General features: G+C 37.8%; 1 protein-coding gene across 1 annotated transcript in view; it reads left to right on the top strand.

Annotated features, from left to right (window-relative positions):
* Positions 1–492: 492 nt before the first annotated feature.
* Positions 493–22,363, top strand: part of CCAR1 (cell division cycle and apoptosis regulator 1) — a 28,664-nt gene continuing 6,793 nt past the window's right edge. The window contains exons 1-18 of the mRNA XM_009325807.1: positions 493–613; positions 7,501–7,673; positions 8,269–8,313; positions 8,989–9,021; positions 10,021–10,214; positions 10,760–10,874; positions 10,958–11,150; positions 12,325–12,457; positions 12,781–12,942; positions 13,432–13,657; positions 14,952–15,065; positions 15,968–16,134; positions 16,835–17,045; positions 17,852–17,935; positions 18,606–18,791; positions 20,450–20,641; positions 21,134–21,367; positions 21,738–21,849. Of these exons, the coding sequence (XP_009324082.1) occupies positions 541–613; positions 7,501–7,673; positions 8,269–8,313; positions 8,989–9,021; positions 10,021–10,214; positions 10,760–10,874; positions 10,958–11,150; positions 12,325–12,457; positions 12,781–12,942; positions 13,432–13,657; positions 14,952–15,065; positions 15,968–16,134; positions 16,835–17,045; positions 17,852–17,935; positions 18,606–18,791; positions 20,450–20,641; positions 21,134–21,367; positions 21,738–21,849 (2,647 nt within the window). The 5' untranslated portion in view covers positions 493–540. The remainder of the gene's footprint in view (positions 614–7,500; positions 7,674–8,268; positions 8,314–8,988; positions 9,022–10,020; positions 10,215–10,759; positions 10,875–10,957; positions 11,151–12,324; positions 12,458–12,780; positions 12,943–13,431; positions 13,658–14,951; positions 15,066–15,967; positions 16,135–16,834; positions 17,046–17,851; positions 17,936–18,605; positions 18,792–20,449; positions 20,642–21,133; positions 21,368–21,737; positions 21,850–22,363) is intronic.

Here is a 22,363-nt window from a genome sequence, read left to right as displayed (position 1 = left end):
GGGAGGGAGGGAGAGAGAGGGAGGGAGGCGAGTCGCGGAGTTGGTGAGCGGCCCTGCCATCTTCGCGTGGTTAACTTGCCCTTGTTCGAGGAGAGGGAAACTGAACCATGGCTGAAAGCGTACGTTGTTCCTCTGCCGGCAGCGCTTCCAAACGGCGGCGTAGCAATAGCCCTACAAAAGAAATAATAATAAAAAATAAAAATCTTTCGTTCTGCAGAGTCACCTTTTCCTTAGTCTTCGTTGGAAACGTGAATAAATTTTTGTGTTTAAATAGCGTTAGTCCCATTGTTAAGAAGGGGATGGTGGAGATCGTGCCCTAGGACAATATAATAACTTGCAACTTTCTGTGTTTCCCACTTCTGATGCGTGTTGCCCACCAGGTTTAGGGGTGTAAAGATAATCTTTCAACACTTTTTTCTTTTTTTTTTGACCCAGAATTAAAATAGCCTGATGGTATATGTTTCAAAGATTGTAGCTGCGCTTTATTTTAATAGATTGCAGTTATAGAAGATAGACACCCAGGAGATTTTGCCTTTCGCCATGGCTCAGTTTGGAGGACAGAAGAATCCCCCTTGGGCTACTCAGTTTACAGCCACTGCAGTATCTCAGCCAGGTCAGTTTACATATCACTTAATATTTGAACCCTGACATCTAGTAGATTTGGAGATTCCGTAGTTGGGTATGCAGTTAAGAGTGGCACCACGCTAACTAACTTATTTAAATTCTATTTAAGTGGTTTAAGTTGGGAGGTTTTCACACAATAGAGACATTAAAGATCATTGCCTAATAGTAGCTGTTGGGTTGGCTTTTTTTTAAGGGGTGATAAGTAAAATCCCAGCTGAATTTTTATTGATTCTCTTGGTCAGTAAACAAGATATTGTTACTCATATCCAAAGATGTGTAAATCAAATTACCTTTCATCAAATTGCATTGCTCTAGATTAAATAATAACAGCACTAATAAGACATGACAGATTTTTTAAGTGCTGCCTGAGTTTCCTTTCCCGGGCAGCCTAAATCAATGTTTACAAAGTATTTTGCCTTTAGTAATATATTGGACATATTTCATGTAGTGAAGAGGTCTCTGAAATTTGCTGCTTGGATGGGGAGGGGGTATATTTTATTTTTTTTTAATGCCAAGTTAGAACTCAAGGATCCCTATAACCAAAGGTATCGCCCTGATAATGATAGAGGGTTTCCTTTGATTTAGCTAAGAAGCCTTATTTAACTGCAGGCTAGTGTATTTAAAAACCTAGCTGGCTAGATTTTCATGTTTCACATTGTTTTATAGCATAAAAGGTTTTGAGGCAAGAATATGAAGCTTGCTGCGTGGTGAATCTTGGTGCTTCCATTTCCAGTTCTGGGCTGCCTTTTTCTCTTGCTTGAATACAAAGTGTTTCCTAAATACTGTAGTTTCATTGTCTGATGTGAAAAGGCTTCAACAAAGCTGTGGTACTTTGAGGATTCAGGATGTCAAAATGTGAGCACAGGCAGTAACCTTGTTGAAGAGATGTCTTTCTGAAGAGTTGTATGATTTTTGCCGTTGTCCTTTGCATCTTGCTCTAGTTTGATACGAAGTTGAATGACATACCTCCTTTGTCAGAGGTTTTACATCTGGGAGCTTAGCAAAAGTTGGGAATGCCTGCCATTCTTCGGAGGTGTATGTCTGGGGGGGGGGGAAAGAACAAATTTTTCTCCTGACTCGGTTTTCTTTCCTGAAATTGCTCCTCTATCTCCAGTTTTTTTACTTTGGGCATTGGTCCAATCTGAGTGCATATCATCTAGGAACTGTCACCCACCCCCCCACGTGTTTCACAATACTTGGTCCCAGTGTACTTTTTCCTTTTCCTCCATGCCCATTCAGTCCCACTCTTTACCTAAAATGTTGCTGTACCTAACCAGTTGCCTACAAGCAGTTTTGCACTGTTTCTCTGAATAGCTATTCTGAAGCTCTGAATAGCTTCCCTTATCCAAATGGCACAACTCTCTAAGAAATTGCTTAACAGCTGGAAAGAGTCGGCATTGGGAACATGGGAGAGAGACAAACTTTGCTTTTAGTTTTTGTGTCTGACTGGGCGATACCTTGGAGCCATCAAAGGATGGCAGCATCTGGGCTGGAGTATTCTTGATAGGTTGGCTGATGTGGCAGCTAGTGCATCAAATGCAGTGGTGGGAGACTGAGGGCCAGCTCCATGTCCTGTTTCAGAAGGAAAGCTGCATAAAACCTGCTGAAAGGGAGGAGCTGGCAGCCATCTTAGACCTCGCTGAGCCAGGACCAGAAGGGGGCCCTGGAGAAGAGGTGGATGGAGCAAGGGCACTAGAAGCACACACCAACTTATCCATTTTCCTGTTCCTATGACTCTGCCTTTGGTTAGCCTACTTCTGAGCCTCCTTAAATTAAATGAAGTGCAAAATTTAATTGGGATAGGTCTAGTCAGCATCAGTTGCTGTGAGAGTTTTTTCACCTGCTCAATGAGGACAGTATCTCCAGGGATTTTTAGCTGTTCATCTCATCCAGCAGCAACTGACTCAAACATGACAGCCATTGAAGACTAACATTTGGTTGCACTTTTGCCTTCTTCCTGTGCTAGTTCCACCTTCCTTCATGTTCCTAGTGTCCCTCTTCACACTGTAGTATTTTCTCTCCAGTATCACTTGAAGGCATTTAGCTCCCTGTGTCCTTCTGTGCAGTCCTTTCCTATTCCTACTGCAATGCATAATCACTGTGTCTGTGTCGTCTTTCTTCCCTGCCTGTACTAATGAATCCAGTCCCCGGAATTCTGCTGCCCAGCTCCTGCTTTAGTACCCATATACATGTTGCTCTGCTTTTTTTATTGGCAATTCTGATTTATAATGATTTATAATAGAGAGCACAGGAAACTTCTTTTGAAAAGTATGCAGTGCTCTTTGGCCCTGCTGAGAGCTGAAGAACAGTGTTTACCGTTGAACTGCAGCCAAGTAGTCACCTTTCATGCACCTTTCAACATGAAGCTATGACTGTCTGGCTAGGTTGCTTGCCTGATGAAAAGAGATGCTGTCAGTGCTCAGGCATGCTGACTAGCATGTACTACTTCTCACCTGTGGCTGCGCTCAAGAAGTTGCGCAGATTGGCTTACGCTTGTGAAGCTCAATGTTCATAAACTGATTTAAAAGAACTACATTTACCAAACTCTTACGTATTTTCAGAAGATTTGCAAAACGTGTTATATATCTTTATGCATGCTGGTTGCTTTATCCAAGTGTCAGGTTCCTTCTCAAAAGCATCAAGGTGCTTGGATATGGGGGAAAGAGATCTTGATTTTTATAACACAAGCAATGTGATATATAGCTTTTTCTTAAGCCGTTGTCAAAATTGGTGAGTGATGGTATTATAAACCCAGTTTGATAATTGCAAAAAGGTAATTTCAGGGGTGGGGTGGGGTGATTTTTGTTTTGTTTTTTTTTTTTGGTGTTGCTGACTTGAATGCTGTCTTGGCCATCCCTGGTGAAGAAGTAACTATATGAGTTAAGGCTCAGGTTAAGGTGTGAGACTCTAAGGTAGTTGTAGATTGATATTCTGTGTAATGAAGGGTTCCTGGAATCCCTTTGGGATAGCTTACTAATTACTGTCTGTGTCTGTGGCTTTAGAAGAGAGAGAGGTAATTCCAGGTGCCAGCAAAGATCTGTGTGTGAAGAGAGACTCCTACTTGTAACACAGTGAAATTGTTTCTCTACTCCTTGTCTCATGGTTTTGTGCATCACATGACTAAAACCAGAATAAAGTCCCTGCTATGCTGGTTAAGCATTGTTAAAGCATAAATTAAATCATGCCTACTACAGAAAATTAAAGTTTAAAAAGTTAAAAATTATAAAATTCCTAGATAGCACAGATTGCTTTTTGCAAGTGCTCTTTATACTTCTAACTTGCATAATGATGTGCAAGTTCCTGAAATGCCTGCAAAGGAGAATCCCCTCCTATTCTCTCAGCTATTGATTTTTGGTATGTCTTTGGTTTGTATCGCAGCGCTTGGCATATGCTGTTTTCGGGGTTGTGATTTCTGGTTGCACAGTGATGCCTGTTTTTATAGAACTGTAGTCAAGGGGAAGTCCTAGCTATGCTGCGTTCTGACTGATTGGTATCGTCGTCTTTGCTATATCAAGATTTCATTGCATTAGAGTGAAGAACAGTGCACCTGATGAAAGCAAAAGTGCCTGAAGCTCAGTATCTTGTTATTGCTGGTGGCCCCTGTGAGGCGACTGAAGAAAAGTGTAAGAATAGGACAAGCATGTAGTGGGTCTCAGAGCCGCTAAGAAATAGTAGCTGATGCACAATTTGATGGCTTGCTGTAAACGGATGTCCTGTGATAAATATACACTGAGCCTATTTCTATTGTGTGCCTGTTAAAAGGAATTTTTTTGGAGTAGGTTGTATGGCATTTGTATTGCAAGTGTGTTAAGCTTGAAAAAACTTAAAAACCCAAGGCCCCAAACTCACAATTTCTGACAACTGTGAAAAGTGTCCAAAGCCCTGGGTAGGGTACTCCTTTACTGTAATCCTAATAAATCTACATCACTTGCCAAGGAGATATATGTAGCTACATACTTTGAAGATGTTTCCCTAATCTTAAAGGGTCTCTGGAATTCAGAAGCAGCAAGAGGGACTACTAAATAGTGTCTTTGTGATTGCTACAAGAGAAATTTCTGTTACCTAGAAAGATGCTTGAGCTGCAGCCTAGGACTCCAATTTCTATCCATGCCCTTTCAGATGGACATGCCATGCAGTATTTGGTGCGAATGGAAGTTGTTTAGACCGCATTTGAAGGAAGGCATCTCCATCGCTGTACTTACTGAGATAATTACAAATCCTAAGAAGCTATTTTTTGTCACTGCAGATGCTTGTTGCCAATAATAATAATATGGCAGTCGCATGTCAATTCTGCACTCAGTCTGCGATTTATTCCGTCTTGTTTTTCTGTGTGATTTTTCCTTTTTCTTTTCTTTTTTTTTTTTAACTAGTAATGCAAACATAGTCACCTATTTAATCGGAGCCTGTTTGACTGAGATGAGTACATAGATGAAAGGTAGTCAAATTAAACTCTGGGAATACTTTGGGGCAAATAGCTCTGAAAAACTTGTTACTATAGGTGTTTCCTTTTAGGGGATCTCATCAGTCTTTTGTCTTTGCCCTTTGTTAGTAAGTTCGTCTGCAGTGTTGTAGATGACATGATACCCAGTTAATATTAAATGCTCATGAAGTGACAGTAGCGGTGGCAAAAAAATCTTTCCCCTTCCCTCCCCCCCCTTAATGGACAAAACAGGATAAGAGTCTTAGGGTGGGCTTGGAATTGTTTGAGATAGTTAGGGGTTATGCTGGAAGGGAAGTTGACATAGTGGAAACTGAAGAGCGGAGTAACCCCAAGATCTCATTTTGGGAGCAAGCATGTTAATATTTTTGTTGGGATCCTTGGTACAAAAAGTAGGAGAGAACTTGTGAAACTTGCTTGATGACGCTTCCCAACTCCATCCCCTTTGCTGGTACAACATTAGAATAGAACATTGGACTGAATGACAATAGCTAACGTGGTCAAACAGATTCAAAGGTAATAGCATGAAGTGAATTTCTGCACTAATAGGAATTTCTGCTCAGCGTGTGGAAAAAGAGGAGAAAGATTTATGTGTTGGTTATTTGCCTTGAGTGGGCCAGCAAAGTAATGCAGCTAAGAAAATTGAAAGTTGTCCCAGGATGCAGCAGCAAAGCATTTTGATTAGATTTAAAGGTCTGTTTAAGGTGTGTTACGTGAGGCATTGGTGAGGTTTCAGATGAGAGTGTGCTTCTGGATGGTCAAAAATAAACATTCAAGTTGGAGCTGATAGACAAGCAGGAAGCAAGAGGATCAAGAGAATGGAGGGCCTGTCACGGGAGAAGCCTCAGATTTGGCTTGCTTGGCTTCTAAAGAAAGCCAAATGTTGGAATTTTCCAGGGAAAAAATTCATGTAATACTGGAAATACTGTCATTTTGCTGTACTATAGAATGCTTGATTTCACTATTAAAATAGTATTACTTCCTGGAATACTTATGTGACAATATTTGATACAGATCATAGTGATGGTGATTATTTTCACTGTTGCTTATGTATTTCTTCCATGTCTCATTCCAAAATTATAAGATTATCAGTACCATCAACTTGTTTTCCGAAGATTGTGCTCTGCTGGAAAGAACAGCATGGTAGAGAGGATTACCTTATTCAGGATCTGTTGAGTTGGTTACAGCATTTTTATGTATTCTATGGTGATGATCCCCAACTACAAGCAATCTCTTACTGCATCCCTGGGTCAGGAATGACAGCCTCATTTTGGATCAGTAAGAATAGTGTGGAGCACAAACTCTGCAGGAAGAATACTGTAAATCTGTTCTTCATTTCACTGTGCCTCTTTAATGGCTTTGGAAGAGAAAGGAACCCTGTTCAACTTGAATGTTCTTCAGTTCTGAAGGTGGCTGACCAACATGTTTTTGCTGGCAATTATGTTTCCCTGCTGAGTTTCTCTTTGGTTTTATTTAAACATGTGGACTAGACTGATAGCATGATGAAGTGATGGTTGATCATGAAGCTGTAGATAACTTTTTTTTAAAACTCCTGCCAAAGAGGGAGCAGGTTTCTAGATACGTTTGCAGTTCTTCACTCAGATTTGCCTTGTGCAGGGCTCTTTGTCCCTAAAAGTTCCATCCACAAGGCTTAAGTATACCTTGTTTGGCAGTATCGCATGTGTAAGCAGCACAGCATGTGGATAGTTGCTCCTCATGATTTGCTTAATCTTCTGCAGTGAATTAAAAGCTGATATGACAATAAAATAAACTAATCTTTCCTTCCAGGCAGTTTGAGTCTGGGCAGCACAAACCCTTCCTAGTAAGAGCTAGGGAGAGCTTGACTTGGTCCCTTTATATGTGGGGACCAGTTAAACTCCTTGTTGTTATAAGGCTGTTCCTTTTCCACCAGCCCCCAAATCCAGCTCACTCGGGAACAAAGACAGTACTGAGTGAAGCGAAGCCTTGTGTGTTTTCAGAGAACATGTTCCGTAAGCCTCCGTTTCATAGCTGCTATTACAGTAAAGATTTCTCTTGCCCTCGGATAGAATGAAATGTATTAATTAATTTACAGAACAGAGCAACAATCTTCATCTGGCTTATCCAAAACCTGAAATACGTTCAAGAAAGAATACAGTGTGTGTATGTGTTGGGGATGGGCGCAAATGGGGATGACAACTACTAGAGCTATAAAAGCATGAGCAACTTGAGAGAAGGAAATTAAGTGGTCTCTGTGCCTCTGCTGTGGTGTACTATTTGTAAATGAATTTAGAGGAGAAGCTAGTGAGGTGTGATCCTTTATCTTGAATTTTGGAATTGGATTTATCTACTTCATGGGCTTGACTCAGGAATGAAGCATCACATGCTGCGTCAAACTGTCAGAAGCCTCAACTGTTTAAAGTTGCTCTTAGTGCTTATTGTGTGTGTTCTCTTTTCAGCTGCTCTTGGTGTACAGCAGCCATCCCTGCTTGGAGCCTCTCCTACAATATACACCCAGCAGACGGCATTGGCAGCAGCAGGCCTAACTACACAAACACCAACGAACTATCAGCTAACTCAGACAGCTGCTTTACAGCAGCAAGCTGCAGCTGCAGCAGCTGCATTACAGCAGGTAAAGAAAAAGGAGCATTTGCTGTTGACTGTATGAATTTTAACAATATAAAACAGTGGCTTTGTAAAGCTAAAGTATCCAGGAGAAAAGCAGAATGGGAAATGGTGAACATTGCAGTATAAACCTGTTTAAAAAACAGTGGGATTTTAGGTTTACAGCTATCAGTAGTTGTATTTATCCGTGAAGGTGGGAATTTTGGCTATTGGAGGTGCTCTGACTTCTAGCTATGGAAAGCCTTTTGGGAAAAGGAGTTTTGCTGCACCTAAACTGAGAATCTCAAGTTCCAAGTATCTTCCATCACTATATATACCCTTAATAGCATTTTGCATGATTTCATGCTGTGCCCTAGATACTGTGTAAGTGTCAGGCTTAACAAAAATTGCCGGTTTTAGCTAGAAAGAGTACATTGGAGTCCACTCTAAGAATATTTGTTATGAAAGTAATATATGTTGATACTATTACTTATGTTTTGTATTAGAATTGTTAAATGTGGATAGTTTCTGTCTAAAACTTGCTTAGCAGATAACTTGTATTTGGTATTATTGGGGTAATAATACTTCCTGTTTATGAGATATTTTGCTTTTATCTGTTTCAGCAATATTCACAACCTCAGCAGACTCTCTATAGTGTACAGCAACAGGTTTGTCTGATTCTTACTGTGTACATCACAAATAACTTTAAAAATGATGTTGGTTGTGTGTCTTGTAGGATTTGTGTCCAAAATCATCCTCGTATGGGAAGTTGTTAAAGAAACTAAGTAATTTTTTTTTTGTAGTGAAAGAGAGCTTGAAGTTCATAAACTTGGAGAGACTTATCCAGAATGGAAGCCTGCCTACCTTCATGCAAAAAGGAAATTTAAAAATATATACTATTCCATGTGTACACGATTCCTGCTAAACTTTGCTCTAAACAGGGCCATGTATTTTAACTGCTGGAAAGATGCTGTCCAAAAAAAGTTCCCTTTCACTTTTTTTTTAAGGTCTTGGAACTTAACAGGATTTTGAAAAAGAATAAAAGGACATGGAAGTTACAGGCCTAAGCTTCTTCAGCTGCCAAAACTTTTTTTGGTATAGCTATTAACTTTCAGTTACAAAAAACCTACCATTTTTGCTTACTGAATAAACCTGGATTATACAATCTTAAAATTAACTACATGAGCACAATTTTATGCATATGCAAACTGCTGAAATGACCAAACCCCAAAGGACTATTAACTGACTCAGATTAAGCAAAAACTCTTACTTGTAAAGAGGAGGTAAAATTGTACAGTTTCCTTAAGCATATAAAATTAATTTATAACTTTATTTATTTTAAGTTGCAGCAACCTCAGCAGACCCTTTTAACTCAGGTTAGTTTGGTTTTATTGTTTGGTCTTCATCCCCAAACACAGATAATGTAAGAGTGCAAATTTGTGACATCTTGGGTAGTTTAATCTGTAAAATGAACTAATATGAATGGACATTTTATTGGTATAGGTTTATTTTGCCCAGATGTTAAAATATGCATAGCCTTGGTTTCAAAAATTAATGGCAACTGCTTTTCCTTAATCTCGAAGGCAATATGTGTGTTGATTACATGATAATTTTTTTTGGTTTGAACGTCAAGTGTTCAGTTGTTTTGCAGTAAGTAACAAACTGGGAAAATCTTTCTTTCTCTCCTTTGAGAAGGAATTTAACTTTCTGTGTTAACAGTATTGCAGTATGTGTATAGAGAGGTTTAAAAAGAATCCTGCTGAGCTTGATAGGTTTAAAACATGCAACCATTTAACACACTGTAAATTGCTCTAGTTCTGTTTTCGCTTAACCTTTTAAACATGCTTTAAAAAAAAAGTAGAAATAGGTTACTTAATTTCATTATCTTACTGTGTTCTGCTTTTGTAAGAAGGCAAGCACGTGAATTGTTGAGTTAAGGAAGGGTTTGTGTTAGCCTCAACCTTTACTGACTTCCAACACTACATTTATATTCCAGCTACAGTTGGGATATAAATGGAGAATAATGTCTAAGCGTGTATTCCTAGGAAAGTTAGGAACTTATCTCCTCCTCAGGCACACTGTACGGGTTGCCTGTAAACAATAACGCAGTCTTCATTTTTTTTCCTAGACAATGTGTGTATTTTGGGGAAGTTGACTTTTTTAAAAGAAAAGCATAAACAAAGCCAGTCTTCATTCAAAGTAGGAAAAAAGTAATCTAAAAAAAACCCCAAGCAACTTCCATGTTCTGAATATCTCTATTCAGAATAATTGCTTTAGAGACATCTTAAGCTCCTGTCTACATGGGTAAAGGAACTGTTCCTTGTAGGTATGTCAGCTGGTTATAAGATTTATAGTTTGCTTTATTTTGCTTACAGCCAGCTGTTGCGCTACCTACCAGTCTTAGCCTGTCTACTCCTCAACCGGCAGCCCAGATAACTGTTTCTTATCCAGCACCCCGGTCAAGTCAACAGCAAACCCAACCACAAAAGCAGCGTGTCTTCACTGGGGTAGTTACTAAACTACATGATACATTTGGTTTTGTGGATGAAGATGTATTTTTTCAACTTAGGTAAGATGTAAATACTTGCCTGCAGATGTACTCTGTGATACCCTCACTAAATAAAAGGTTTAGATTATTGCGTTCTAATTCTGTCACTCCATTGATAGTGCCTGCAGTTAGTATGGTTTTTCTGTCAACACTGAAAGTCGGATGGTCAAATAGGTTAATAGACACTAGATGTGAGTTCCTTTATGTGAATTTTTGAGTTTTCTTAATGCAAAAACAAAGCTGGGAGACTCAGAAGGTATTAAGCTCCTTATAATACGAAATTGCAGAATTTGTGGGTCATGAAATGCATACAACTTGCTTTCTGCCTATCTTAACTCATTACTGTTTAGGGAACTTCTGCTTTTGGGCCAAAGACAGAAATTAAATACCTGTGCATACCCTGAACTGAAGCAGATAGTATTTTCACTGAATTTGGGGGTAGATGCTGTTCCTATAAGCTTTTTTTAGTGAACTCTTACCTACTTTCTCTCAACTTTAAATGTAACTTGTAAATGTAAAGCTAGCTAAATAAGGCTCTCACAACACATTTTCTGTAATGTTTGCAGTGCTGTTAAAGGAAAGACACCTCAGGTGGGTGACAGAGTTTTGGTAGAAGCTACTTACAATCCTAATATGCCATTCAAATGGAATGCACAAAGGATCCAGACGCTTCCAAATCAGGTATATGGGGTTACCCAGTGTAACTTGTACTGACTGCTTCTGGTTCAAGCTCACTTGCAACTCATTTTCTCTTCTGCTGTTAGAACCAGACGCAAGCTCAGCCGTTACTGAAGACACCTCCGGCAGTTCTTCAGCCCATTGCACAGCAGACTGCATTCAGTGTTCAGGCACAGCCGCAGCCACAGTCCTTGTTGCAGGCACAGATATCAGCAGCTTCAATCACACCTTTGCTTCAGACACAGCCTCAGCCATTACTGCAGCAGCCACAGCAGAAAGGTGCTCCTTCAGTGCACAAAGTTTGTTGTAGTCCTTCTGGTACTTACTGTGTGATGATTATTTTTTTGTTAGTCAGAAGACTGAAGTAATAGTTGAAATAATACGGAAAGGGCCCTACAGAATTTTCAGTTTGAATATGCATCTTCCTGCAGCTATATGCAAGGCACATTACGTTGCCTGAAATAGCTCAAGAATCGCCTGGTTAGTGAAATCCGCATGGACTCCTGTTCACATTAAGATTTCATAATCTGAAAGCAAATTCAATGTAGTTTTTATTCTGATGCTTTCACAGACAAGTTGGGGAGTTGAAAGTATTAATGGCAGTGTAGTTCTTCAGCATCTTCTGCAGTGTTCAACAAGATCAGGTTTCACACAGTTGTATTGTTAAAACAATATTTGTGTTTTATTTATTTCAGTTAGCCAAGTTGGCATTGGAGAGAAGAAACACTGCCGAACATGGCAAATCTAAAACAAAGGTTGTTGTGGGGTCACTTGAACTTTGAGTGGCTGAAGAATCAGTAATAGGATTGATAATAAGATAAAATTAAGACTTATCTTACCCACAGTAAAAACAAGAGAAGATCTGAAGCTATTACCTAAGCAGAGCTGTTTTGGATAAATGCTTATTACAGTCTAATTAGTCCTAGTTGTTCACTGGTGTTTAGTAATCTGCTCCATTTACAATCAGTTGGTTAAATGCCTTGAGACAGCAAAAGTATTTGCTGGGGGATTGATGTGGTAGTATAATAAATTGATTTAAGAATAATTTTTTGGGAAGCTAATTGTTTTTACCTATGAATAGCCTCAAAAATAAGTTAGATTTTCTTTAATTCAGTGAGTAGGTAGTATATCTATCTTAAAACAAATTACTTTTCTAAGAAAAGGCTTAGCTATTTACTGTGATAGCTTCTATGTGCTTAGACTATATTAGCTTCCGTCTTAAGAAGATGCTTTTTAAACCAATTTCACTTACTGGAGCCTCAGTTTGCATCAGTGAAGAAAAGCATAGGTCTCTTGGGTTTCTTAGGGTGGGTGTTGTTAATAAATAGATTTATTTGACTCTAGAGTTAGTTTAGAAAATGTACACAGGTGAAACAACTGTAAAGCAGCAATGTTTGTAAAGTGTAGATAGTTGCCCGCTATTATGTATTGATCTTGTAAATTTTTGTTTCAGGAGGTTTGTTACAGCCCCCTGTTCGTCTAGTTTCACAGCCTCAACCAGCTCGAAGATTAGACCCACCATCGAGATTTTCTGGGAGGAATGACAGAGGAGGAGACCCTATGCCAAACCGAAAAGATGACAGGAGGTATGTTGTAGAAGACTAGACTATAATCAAAACATTCCGTAAAGACCTGTCTTCAAACAGAGCTGAGCTGCTTGCTCCAGAGTGAGTCAGTGATACGCACAAGTGGCTTTACCGTTAGATATTAGTGAAGAGTTCTTGTCTATCTGAAATGAAGGAATTGCATAATCAGTCTCTTGTAAAGAGACAGTACTGAAACAAACTATGAGGAACTTCTCCTCTTCTTTTTGAGAGTCATTTCTGACAGGTTTAGCTTCTGTTGCGCTAGAAACCATTGTGTGTTACCAGCATGCAAAAATATTTGTATCTTGTATGCATTTTTTAAGTCGTGAAAGAGAACGAGAGAGACGTAGGTCCCGGGAAAGATCGCCCCAGAGAAAACGCTCCAGAGAGAGATCACCTAGACGAGAGAGGGAGAGGTCACCTCGAAGACCGCGACGTGTTGTTCCTCGTTACACGGTGCAGTTTTCCAAGTTTTCATTGGACTGGTATGTTTATAGTGCCAGATGTTTACCTACATCTCACTTTAATTGTGGGCACAGATTACTGAGAGTCGTATCAACACACGCGTGTGTAGCGAGTGTTAAATGATGATCTTAACTTTAAACAAAGATCAAATATGTAATGGCTGAGAACCTTGTATGATAAACTTCTAGGTTCTTCGTTATGTTTGAATGCTACTGCAAAATACTTTTATGACCCTGTTTAAATATTCCCTAATACGCAGACACTTTAATTGGAAGAGTGTTTAGTAGTTATTGTTTTTAAACTTCAATCCGTGACACTCTAACTTAAATATATTGCTCTTTAAATTTTTTTATCTATATATATATTTATCTATATGTTTTTATATATATTCTATATTTTTATATAGTATTAAATGTACAATTGTTGTATTTCCAATTAATATACCTCTTAATTATATGCTTTACTAATGGTTCTTTTATTGCTGTATCTTTCAAATAATGTTATTTCAGCCGTAGCTGTGATATGATGGAGCTGAGAAGGCGTTACCAGAACTTGTATATCCCAAGCGATTTCTTTGATGCTCAGTTTACATGGGTGGATGCTTTTCCTATGTCTAGACCATTTCAGCTGGGAAACTACTGTAATTTCTACGTAATGCATAGAGAAGTAGATCCTATAGATAAAAATGCTGCTGTCCTTGATCCACCTGATGCTGATCATCTATACAGTGCAAAGGTTTGTACGGGTTTCCGTTATTATGACTCTTCATTAGAAATTTTTTTTACCAATAGGGTGAAAAAGTGAGTATAACTGAACTGAAAATGTTCTACAGCGATTTGAGCAAAATACAGCATTTTAAACTTTTCAGTAAAGAGCTAGTATGTAGAGCTTGAAGAATCGTGACTGAAACTCAGTTTGTTTTTCTGTTACTAGAGCTGTCCTAAATCTTGTTTTTACTGAGGTCTCTTCCATTCTCTGCACCCAGTTGCACTGATCTGATTATAGGAAAGAAAGCCAGCTCCCACAAGATCTCTGAATGTATTTCTTAGGCAATTAATCTGAATAGTTAATTGAGCCCTTTTTTTTTTCTTTTCCTTCAAGGGTCCTTTCTGTGCAGTTTGCGCTTTTCTGTTTAGTGATATTTTCTTTCTTCCTTCAGATTCATCTCAATATTTATTATTTTGTTGAAAGTAGATTGAGCATATTGGGATTATGCGAATGTCAAAAAATGCTGCGTCAAGGGCTGTAATGATGTATAAAAGACCTCAGTGTCAAAACTTCCTAAAACCCATTCCATTTGAAAGCTCTTTCATTGACCTAGAATTCTCAGACCTATTTTAATCTGTTTTAGAAGTATTTCATGTTAAAGAGAGGTTTAGAAACAAAACTGCCTTTAACGCTTTTATTTCTGAAATACTTAACTTTACTTGCCTTCTGTGTATAAAAACTTTGAAGCCTTGGCTCAAGTATCAGACATACTGTTTTTTTTCAGTCTGTTGATGCAGAGCAAGAGCTCTCTTTCAGAAGGTTAAGCTTCAAAATATATTCAGTAACTGAGGAATAGCATCCTGTTTCATAATATTAATCGCTTTAGGATATAAAGCAATCTTGTTAGATTTGACTGGGCTAATGGGATGCTATGAGGATGCAGATGATTGTGTTGGTCAGTTCTCTTGCGATTGTGAGAAAATGGAAGGAGTCAGTTACTGAAACCAGTACACAAACTCAGTGTGCTTCTTGGTATAGGGTATTTGGTATATAGTGATAACACACGAAGCATGTTGCTTTTATATGCTTTCTGTTTATTTTTTTAATATGGTCACACATTGCATCTATATGGGACGGAGGGAAATTGGTCCTTGGCAGACATTTTAACACTCAGTTCTATAATATTATTTTACCTTTACTTGTTCTGATTTTTTGTGACATTAAGGAAAAAGTACCGCTATGTGTATGTTTGCAAGTTGTGGTCATTGTTTACCGGTCATAGTGGGAGACCTTCACAAGACTGATCTGACTTACACAACAGGTGATGTTGATGGCTAGTCCTAGTATGGAAGATCTCTATCACAAGTCATGTGCTCTGGCTGAAGATCCCCAAGAACTTCGTGATGGATTTCAGCATCCTGCTAGACTTGTAAAGGTAAATATGCTTCAATGCCAGACACTTCTGGCAATAAAGGTTGGTTACAGAGCTTTAAAATATTTGTTGATAAGGGAGGAGTTTGTAGGCAGCTAAATGATGGCTTCATTTTTCCTCTGAAGAGACCTAGTTTATATGTCAATTCTTTTTCCAGTTGATAGGAGCTCCATCTTCACTGCTTTCATATTTACTGTTTTCTTCAACTTAGTCAAACTCAAACAAAATAGATACTTGGAGAAACCTATATTAATTATATAATAATTAACTTTGTTAGCCTTTTTTTACAAGCACTTAGACTTTTTTTAAGGGCTCAGCTGTGAAGAGAATACAAATGAAGCAACAGTTAAGTAACCATTGTATTAAGTGAAATTTAACTATTGTTAAACTGAACAACCTGTAAGTGCTATGGTGTTTCAGGACAACACAGACTTGGTTTCCAATTAAACTTCCATCATCTTAAAGCAAATGGGAGTACTTGAATTTATAGATATAATGCTCTTGTGGTCTTATCTTTTGTAGCTTTGCTTTCTCACTTTTAAGCAGGAACGTCTATAAATGTATATCAGAATTAAGACACCATTTAAATTAGTATCTGTTTGTCTTTTGTGTTAGAAGGCTTTTAATTGCAAAGGAACAAGCCTATACCAATAAAGAAACTTGATGGAAAGTCTTGCAAACAAGAATGAGTGATGATGTTTTCAACCTATTCCATTTCTGAAATACTTTGTGGAAAAAAATAACTGAACTCTTTCTTGACTGACTTTCATTTTCAGATTTCAAAATAATGTGACAGTTTACTCACAGATTTCAGTGTATGGGCTATGAAATATTCGTTCATGTGCTTTGGGAAAATGACTCTTCACGCCCAGTAGGGGAACATTCAGAAGACTCTTTTTGTCTAGTTTTTAGTGGGTATGAAAGGCAAAGATGAAGCTATGGCTATTGGAGGACACTGGTCCCCATCACTGGATGGACCTGATCCAGAAAAGGACCCTTCCGTGCTGATAAAGACGGCTATTCGTTGTTGCAAGGCTCTTACAGGGATTGACTTAAGTGTGTGCACACAATGGTAAGTACTGTACTGCAAAGCAAAGTACACTGTAGAAATATTTGTCTGTTACCAGAAGTTTAAAAAAAAGATGGAAAAACCTCTTTTTCTTTGTCGGCTGCTCTTGGTAGTGCAGGTAAACTACTCAAAGGATGTTCTGTTTTGTAATAAGCTTGATTGGTGCCAACTGTGCTGAATACTGCATTAAGAACTAATTAAAAATTCTGGATTTATTTTGACATGTTATGCTGTAATTTTTTTAATGAATGTGTGTTGAAAATATTTTTCATTTTGTGCATAGCTGGAGAAGATCGTCAAGAGAACTTCATTTCATTGTTCTTTTGTTATAAATAAATAGCTGTTCGTTATATAGCCATATTTTCTCTTGATGAGTTTTCGTCCTGTGTTAACACTCATTGCGGTTTTACTAATACCAGGAAAGTCTACTGTGCTTCAACAACTCTCATTTGCGCATTAAACTTCTATGTGCTAAACAACAAGTTATATAGAAAAATAATTTTGTTGGTTTTCCTCCTTTTCAATTGTGATACCTTTTTACAAATGTGCCAAAAGAGAAAAGATGGCTTCCATAATTTTTTTCTTTAGATAAACTTCAAGGTCTTGCAGCAAAGTTTCTTTACTTGATGTGCTACAAGTGATCTAGGCTCTTTAAAATGTATTGTAGAATTTTTTTTCCAACATGCTTCTTCCCTTGCAACAGGTACCGTTTTGCAGAGATTCGCTACCATCGCCCTGAGGAGACCCACAAGGGGCGTACAGTTCCAGCTCATGTGGAGACAGTGGTTTTATTTTTCCCGGATGTTTGGCATTGCCTTCCCACCCGCTCAGAGTGGGAAACCCTCTCCCGAGGATACAAGCAGCAGCTGGTCGAGAAGCTTCAGGGTGAACGCAAGGAGGCTGATGGAGAACAGGCACTGAACGCTAATCCCTTTTTCTATTTCTGCTTCTCACAGGCACAGGAACACAGGCACAAAATGCACACCACATACTACACAACATACATACATAGGAGGAACATAACTGGTAACAATGACTGGTAAACCAGCTTTCAGCAGTGTAGTGAATGTTGTTTTTTATTTTTATTTCAGCTAGTTCACTAACTTTAAATGTGTGTGCTGATATCACAAATGGAATTAAATTGTGCTTATGATGCGCAGAAAATTTTTTATCATAGACGTAGTTGCTGGAATCTGGGACCAGTTGTTGAGTGAGATGCAGTTTATGAATAGCTGTCTTTAAACATTTTGCCATTTTCTAAAATTTCTAAATTCTCTCTTGTGGCCAGTTCTAATTGTGATATTTGAAATTGAACAAACACTACTCTGAAACATCTGAATTTCAGGCCATGTGGTTGATCAACATCTTGGAATAAGGGAAGGTCTGACTGAACAAAGAGTAATTTGGGGGATTTAAAATCTGGGGGAAGATCACACACTGTGTGGTTAATGGAGACCAGCAGTGTCTGTGTAACCCCGATATTCTTTGTGGTGTTGCTTATCACCCTTTTGTGTTCCACAGATCTGGCTTGTATTGGCTGAGTGGCACTGTGATCATTTATAAAGTGGTAGAATGTGTGTGTGAACTTGTCTAAATAATAACTTTAGGAGAAGACTATCTGAAACAGTTGTGACCTTGCACAGATCAGCAACAGAATTTAAAAAATAACTTAAATGCTTTCAAGCTTTCTGAATGATAATTTTTAAATTTTATTTGTCAGGATGAAGAGGAGAAGGATGATGGGGAAGCTAAAGAGATCTCTACACCTACGCACTGGTCTAAACTGGATCCAAAAACAATGAAGGTAACTAACACTTTTCTTAAAATTTGATTCTATTGTACATTTTCATTTTTAAGGCATGACCCGAAATATAGGTGTATATTCCCTTAACTGAGCAAAAAAATTTCAGTAGTGTTTTATCTTCCTTGCTGATTTTATAGGAATTAGATGTGATATCACAGTATGCAAGTGTGACTCCTGATTTTAATAAGTGAATACAGCAAATTGAAACTATTCTGAACTTTCGAACTTTGTACAATTAAAATGTATCACATATGATACATTAACTGGAAAATGAAAGTTATGCAGTAATATGGTCGTATCAACTTGCATTAAAAAATGTGGGGTCTAAAATACTTTAATGTTAGTTTAAAAAGGCAATAATTTTACAAAAATGTATGTCAGGAGACGTAATAAAAAGTTTCCTCGAAAGGATTAATAGTAATAAACTATTTTACTATAGTAAAATCCTTTCCCTGTCCCTGTGAAAAGTCCCCTAAAAAGGGGTACTTTGAGAACACAACTTTAAATGTAGTATGTTTTATGTCAGTAAATATTAGTGTTTTTCAGTACAGATTTAAAAAATACAGTTGACTCGTCAGTGCTCTTACTTAATTTTTCTTCACCTTTTCTGTTAATCACATGTTTTACAATGTCACTGGTTGGTACCACTTACAGAGCTTTTATTTACCAGGTAAATGACCTTCGCAAAGAATTAGAAAGTCGAACCCTTAGCTCTAAAGGACTGAAATCTCAGTTGATAGCTCGACTGACAAAGCAGCTGAAAGTAGAGGAACAAAAAGAAGAGCAAAAGGAGCTAGAGAAGTCTGAGAAAGAAGAGGAAGAGGAGGAGGATAGGAAATCTGAAGATGACAAAGAGGTTAGGCTTTGGACATACTTGGTTTAAGTATTATTAAATATACATAAATACATAAAATATATAAAATTTGTATAAATAAATATATAAGTATAAAAAGTACAGGAATATGCCTAGTTGTGTTGGGATTTTGTAGTTCTCGGATGACTGTACTGGGAACTCTTGCTGTAACTTGAGCTGCTGAACTGGAACGAAATCTTGGGAAGTTTGAATTTCTTTATATCAGCAGAGTCAGCTGAAATGTGCAACTGCACTAAGGGTGTCTGAGTTAATGTCAGACCTTAAATGTAAGGAAAAATAAATCCCAAACTCCTCAGAAAAACTATGCTCGAGAACAGGTGAACACACTTAACAAGATCTTTAACTTCTTTAACCTAGATGAAAAGCAGCTGTTTAGTTGGATTGGCTTTTAGTGGTATACAAGCCTTAGGGAATTATTGTGGAAATGCGGGGGAGGGCAGGTTCCAGTCTGTAGAAGGTTATAGTGTCTCAAACAGTCCAGTTTCTTCACATGGCTAGTGGTTTGCTTAGGTTTGTTTTCCCTTATTATGAAGCTTTAATTTTTGCTTTTGGATAAACTTCCTGCGTATTGAAGTTTCTCAGTTTTGCCATTGGTAGTGTCAGTACTACTTAGTCTGTCTTGCTATTTCACGAGGATAAACAAGATCTGTGCAATAAGGCCAAAGCTCAACCACAGAAAAGGGGCATAAATATCTGGAGAATGTGTTCTGTGTTAGTTGCTTTTAAACCTGCCTTTTTGTGTGTTACCTGCTAATCAATATGGGATGATTTGAAATTTTATTTATCTGTGTAAACTGTGTTGAGGGAGCAAAGGCCATGTGCTTGCTAATTCTGTCAGCTGCTGCCTTCTCCCACAGCTTGGATGGGCTTCAGCTATCTTGGGGTTTCTTGCCACAGCTTTCTTTAAGATTAGGGGAGGGAGCTTTGATTGTGCTTGCTTTTTTAAAAAGCGTAAGCTCTGCCATGACTTTTTTTTCCATACTCATAAGACTTTAATATTTCTCTCTTGGCAATCAGTAAGCTGCTTGGTATTTTACCTTTTTTACGCTTTTGTTTTGATTTGCATCAGTTGTATCTATAGAGATTGCTTTTCCCATAATAAGAAGAGCCAAGTAAATTGTCATCTGATAATTGTTAAAGCTGCGTTGGCTATCTTTGGGAAGATGATGTATGAAGCCTTTACTCTTCCTGTGTAAGGAATAAGACAGCTTACTGTACTATACAGCTCTAAAACCACCCCTAAACAAACAAAAGACCGCTCAGGAGCCTTGACTCCTTTGCTAGCTTGCACACCATTTCTTGAAGTGAACTACCTCGAGTCCTTCCAGTGTCGAGTAAACATGCTGCGGTTAGCACCATAAGATAGTTGGAAGGTGCTTGTTGCTCTGTGTGCTAAACAACTGTGCATGTCCTGCTTTGTGTTGCTTGAGTTTCCAGTCGTCGTAGGTGAGTGTGGGCATTGGACACAGTATGCATTCTGGAAATTCTAGTCTGTGACTTCTGTCTGTCTTCTGTGTTGCATGCAGTAGCTTAGGCTTTCCTTCACTTTCTTCAAAGCAGTGAGTCCTAAAAACTAATATATAGGCTGAAACTTCAGCTTTGGAATACGCTGTATGTTATTTTTTTTCCCCTCTTTGTAGGAAGAGGAGAGAAAACGTCAAGAAGAAATGGAACGTCAGCGGCGGGAGAGACGATATATCTTGCCTGATGAACCAGCAATCATTGTACATCCTAACTGGGCAGCAAAGAGTGGGAAGTTTGACTGCAGCATTATGTCTCTTAGTGTTCTTCTGGACTATAGATTAGAAGATAATAAAGAACATTCCTTTGAGGTAATTTAGCTATGTGACTTACGGTTAGCCATTCTTTTTTCTTTTGAATTCTGTGTGATAACAGTAGTATTCTTAAATTGTAAAAGTTTATGATAGCATGGCAAAATAAAACTTAAATAAGTTAGTTTCTTTTTGCAATACCTAGAAAAAATTGTCCAGTCTTTGGTGCATGGTTTACAATAGCAGTATAGTCACTGTATGATATCTAGAAGAAATGCGCGGGTTTTCAGATATGGAACTGAGTTTATAATTTATACAGCTAGTCTAGGTCCTAAACTACTGCAGTACAGGAAAGAAGCATTTTTATAAAGTTGTTTAAGGTTTCCATATTCAAAGCAGATAGTAAGAAATCTAACGCTACATAAAATTCTGACATCATAAAAGTTGGTAAGACAGCACCTCATAGCTATTTAATCATAAGTGTACAAATTTTTAATATATATATTGTAAAACTTTTTGTTAGTTCTCTTTTCATTCTTTTTTTATGTGCAGGTATCATTGTTTGCAGAACTCTTCAATGAAATGCTTCAGAGAGATTTTGGTGTCAGAATTTACAAAGCACTGATTTCTCTCCCAGAGAGGGAGGACAAAAAAGACAAAAAAAGCAAAAAAGATGAGAGAAAAGAAAAAAAAGAAGAAAAAGATGATGAAGCAGATGATCCAAAACCTAAGAGGAGAAAATCTGGAGATGATAAAGACAAAAAAGAAGACAGAGATGAAAAGAAGGTCTGCAGCTAGCTCATATGAAGTACTATCCTGTCTGGATCAATATTAAGCTCTTTCTATTTGAATTTTACTTCATTGCTTTCAAAAACTCAGGTCTTGTAGTGTTAGTTAATTGATTTGACTCGTTGATCTATTTAAATACGCTGCAATCATACTCAGTAATTTAAAAATTTTACAGGTGTATTGGGAGTATTATACACATAATACTTATATACATAATACATTATATAACATTCAGCTATATCACATAAATTGCATTTGGTTTTTTAAGTGACTAAATATAAACATGCAAATTTTGAATGAATGGTAGTGAGGTTTTTACTTTCCTGTTTTTTAGTTCTGACTAAATTTTTAGGAACTTTTGTTACAGAGGGAAGATAAGAGGAAAGATGATTCTAAAGATGAAGAAGAAACTGAAGATGATAATAATCAAGAAGAATATGATCCGATGGAGGCAGAAGATGCTGAAGACGAAGATGAAGGTATCTTGGATTATGAATTTTGTGGCTTTCAGAAAACTTTTTTATTGCTACTGAATATGTTCTTTCAAGCTGGAGAACGCACTGGAACTAGACAATTTAAAATTGCATTATTAGACTAATTTTATTTTAGTAATTCTGACCAGATCTACTTAAAATGTAAGTGCCTTTATGCTAGGCATTGTATGAACATAGTTAATATAAACTAGCTGTGGTACTCAAAGTAAGGCATGCATATAGAAGTGGTTTTATTTTTTTCAGAATGCAGACCACTCGCAACTCCCATTGAAGTCAGTAGGAGATGTGAGTATTCAGCACCTCTGAAAAACCAAGCCACTTTTAAGTGCCTAACTTCCTATTTCTCAGTTCTGAAATGTCATCCTGTTTTTATTAGGCCAGAATGTAGTGTGGGGTGCTCTTTACATGATGTTATGAGGAGTTGATTTCTGTTTGGGTGGAGTTGTGTTTGCCTGAAGAAATGGGGAAAGGGGCTGGGGAACTTTCCTGTCTCCAGGTA

This window comes from Pygoscelis adeliae, unplaced genomic scaffold (genome assembly GCF_000699105.1).
Source record: "Pygoscelis adeliae isolate BGI_AS28 unplaced genomic scaffold, ASM69910v1 Scaffold4, whole genome shotgun sequence".
In the NCBI taxonomy this organism is placed as follows: domain Eukaryota; kingdom Metazoa; phylum Chordata; class Aves; order Sphenisciformes; family Spheniscidae; genus Pygoscelis; species Pygoscelis adeliae.
Note: the sequence above shows the minus strand (reverse complement) of the source record. Positions and strands in the feature narration are given on the sequence as shown.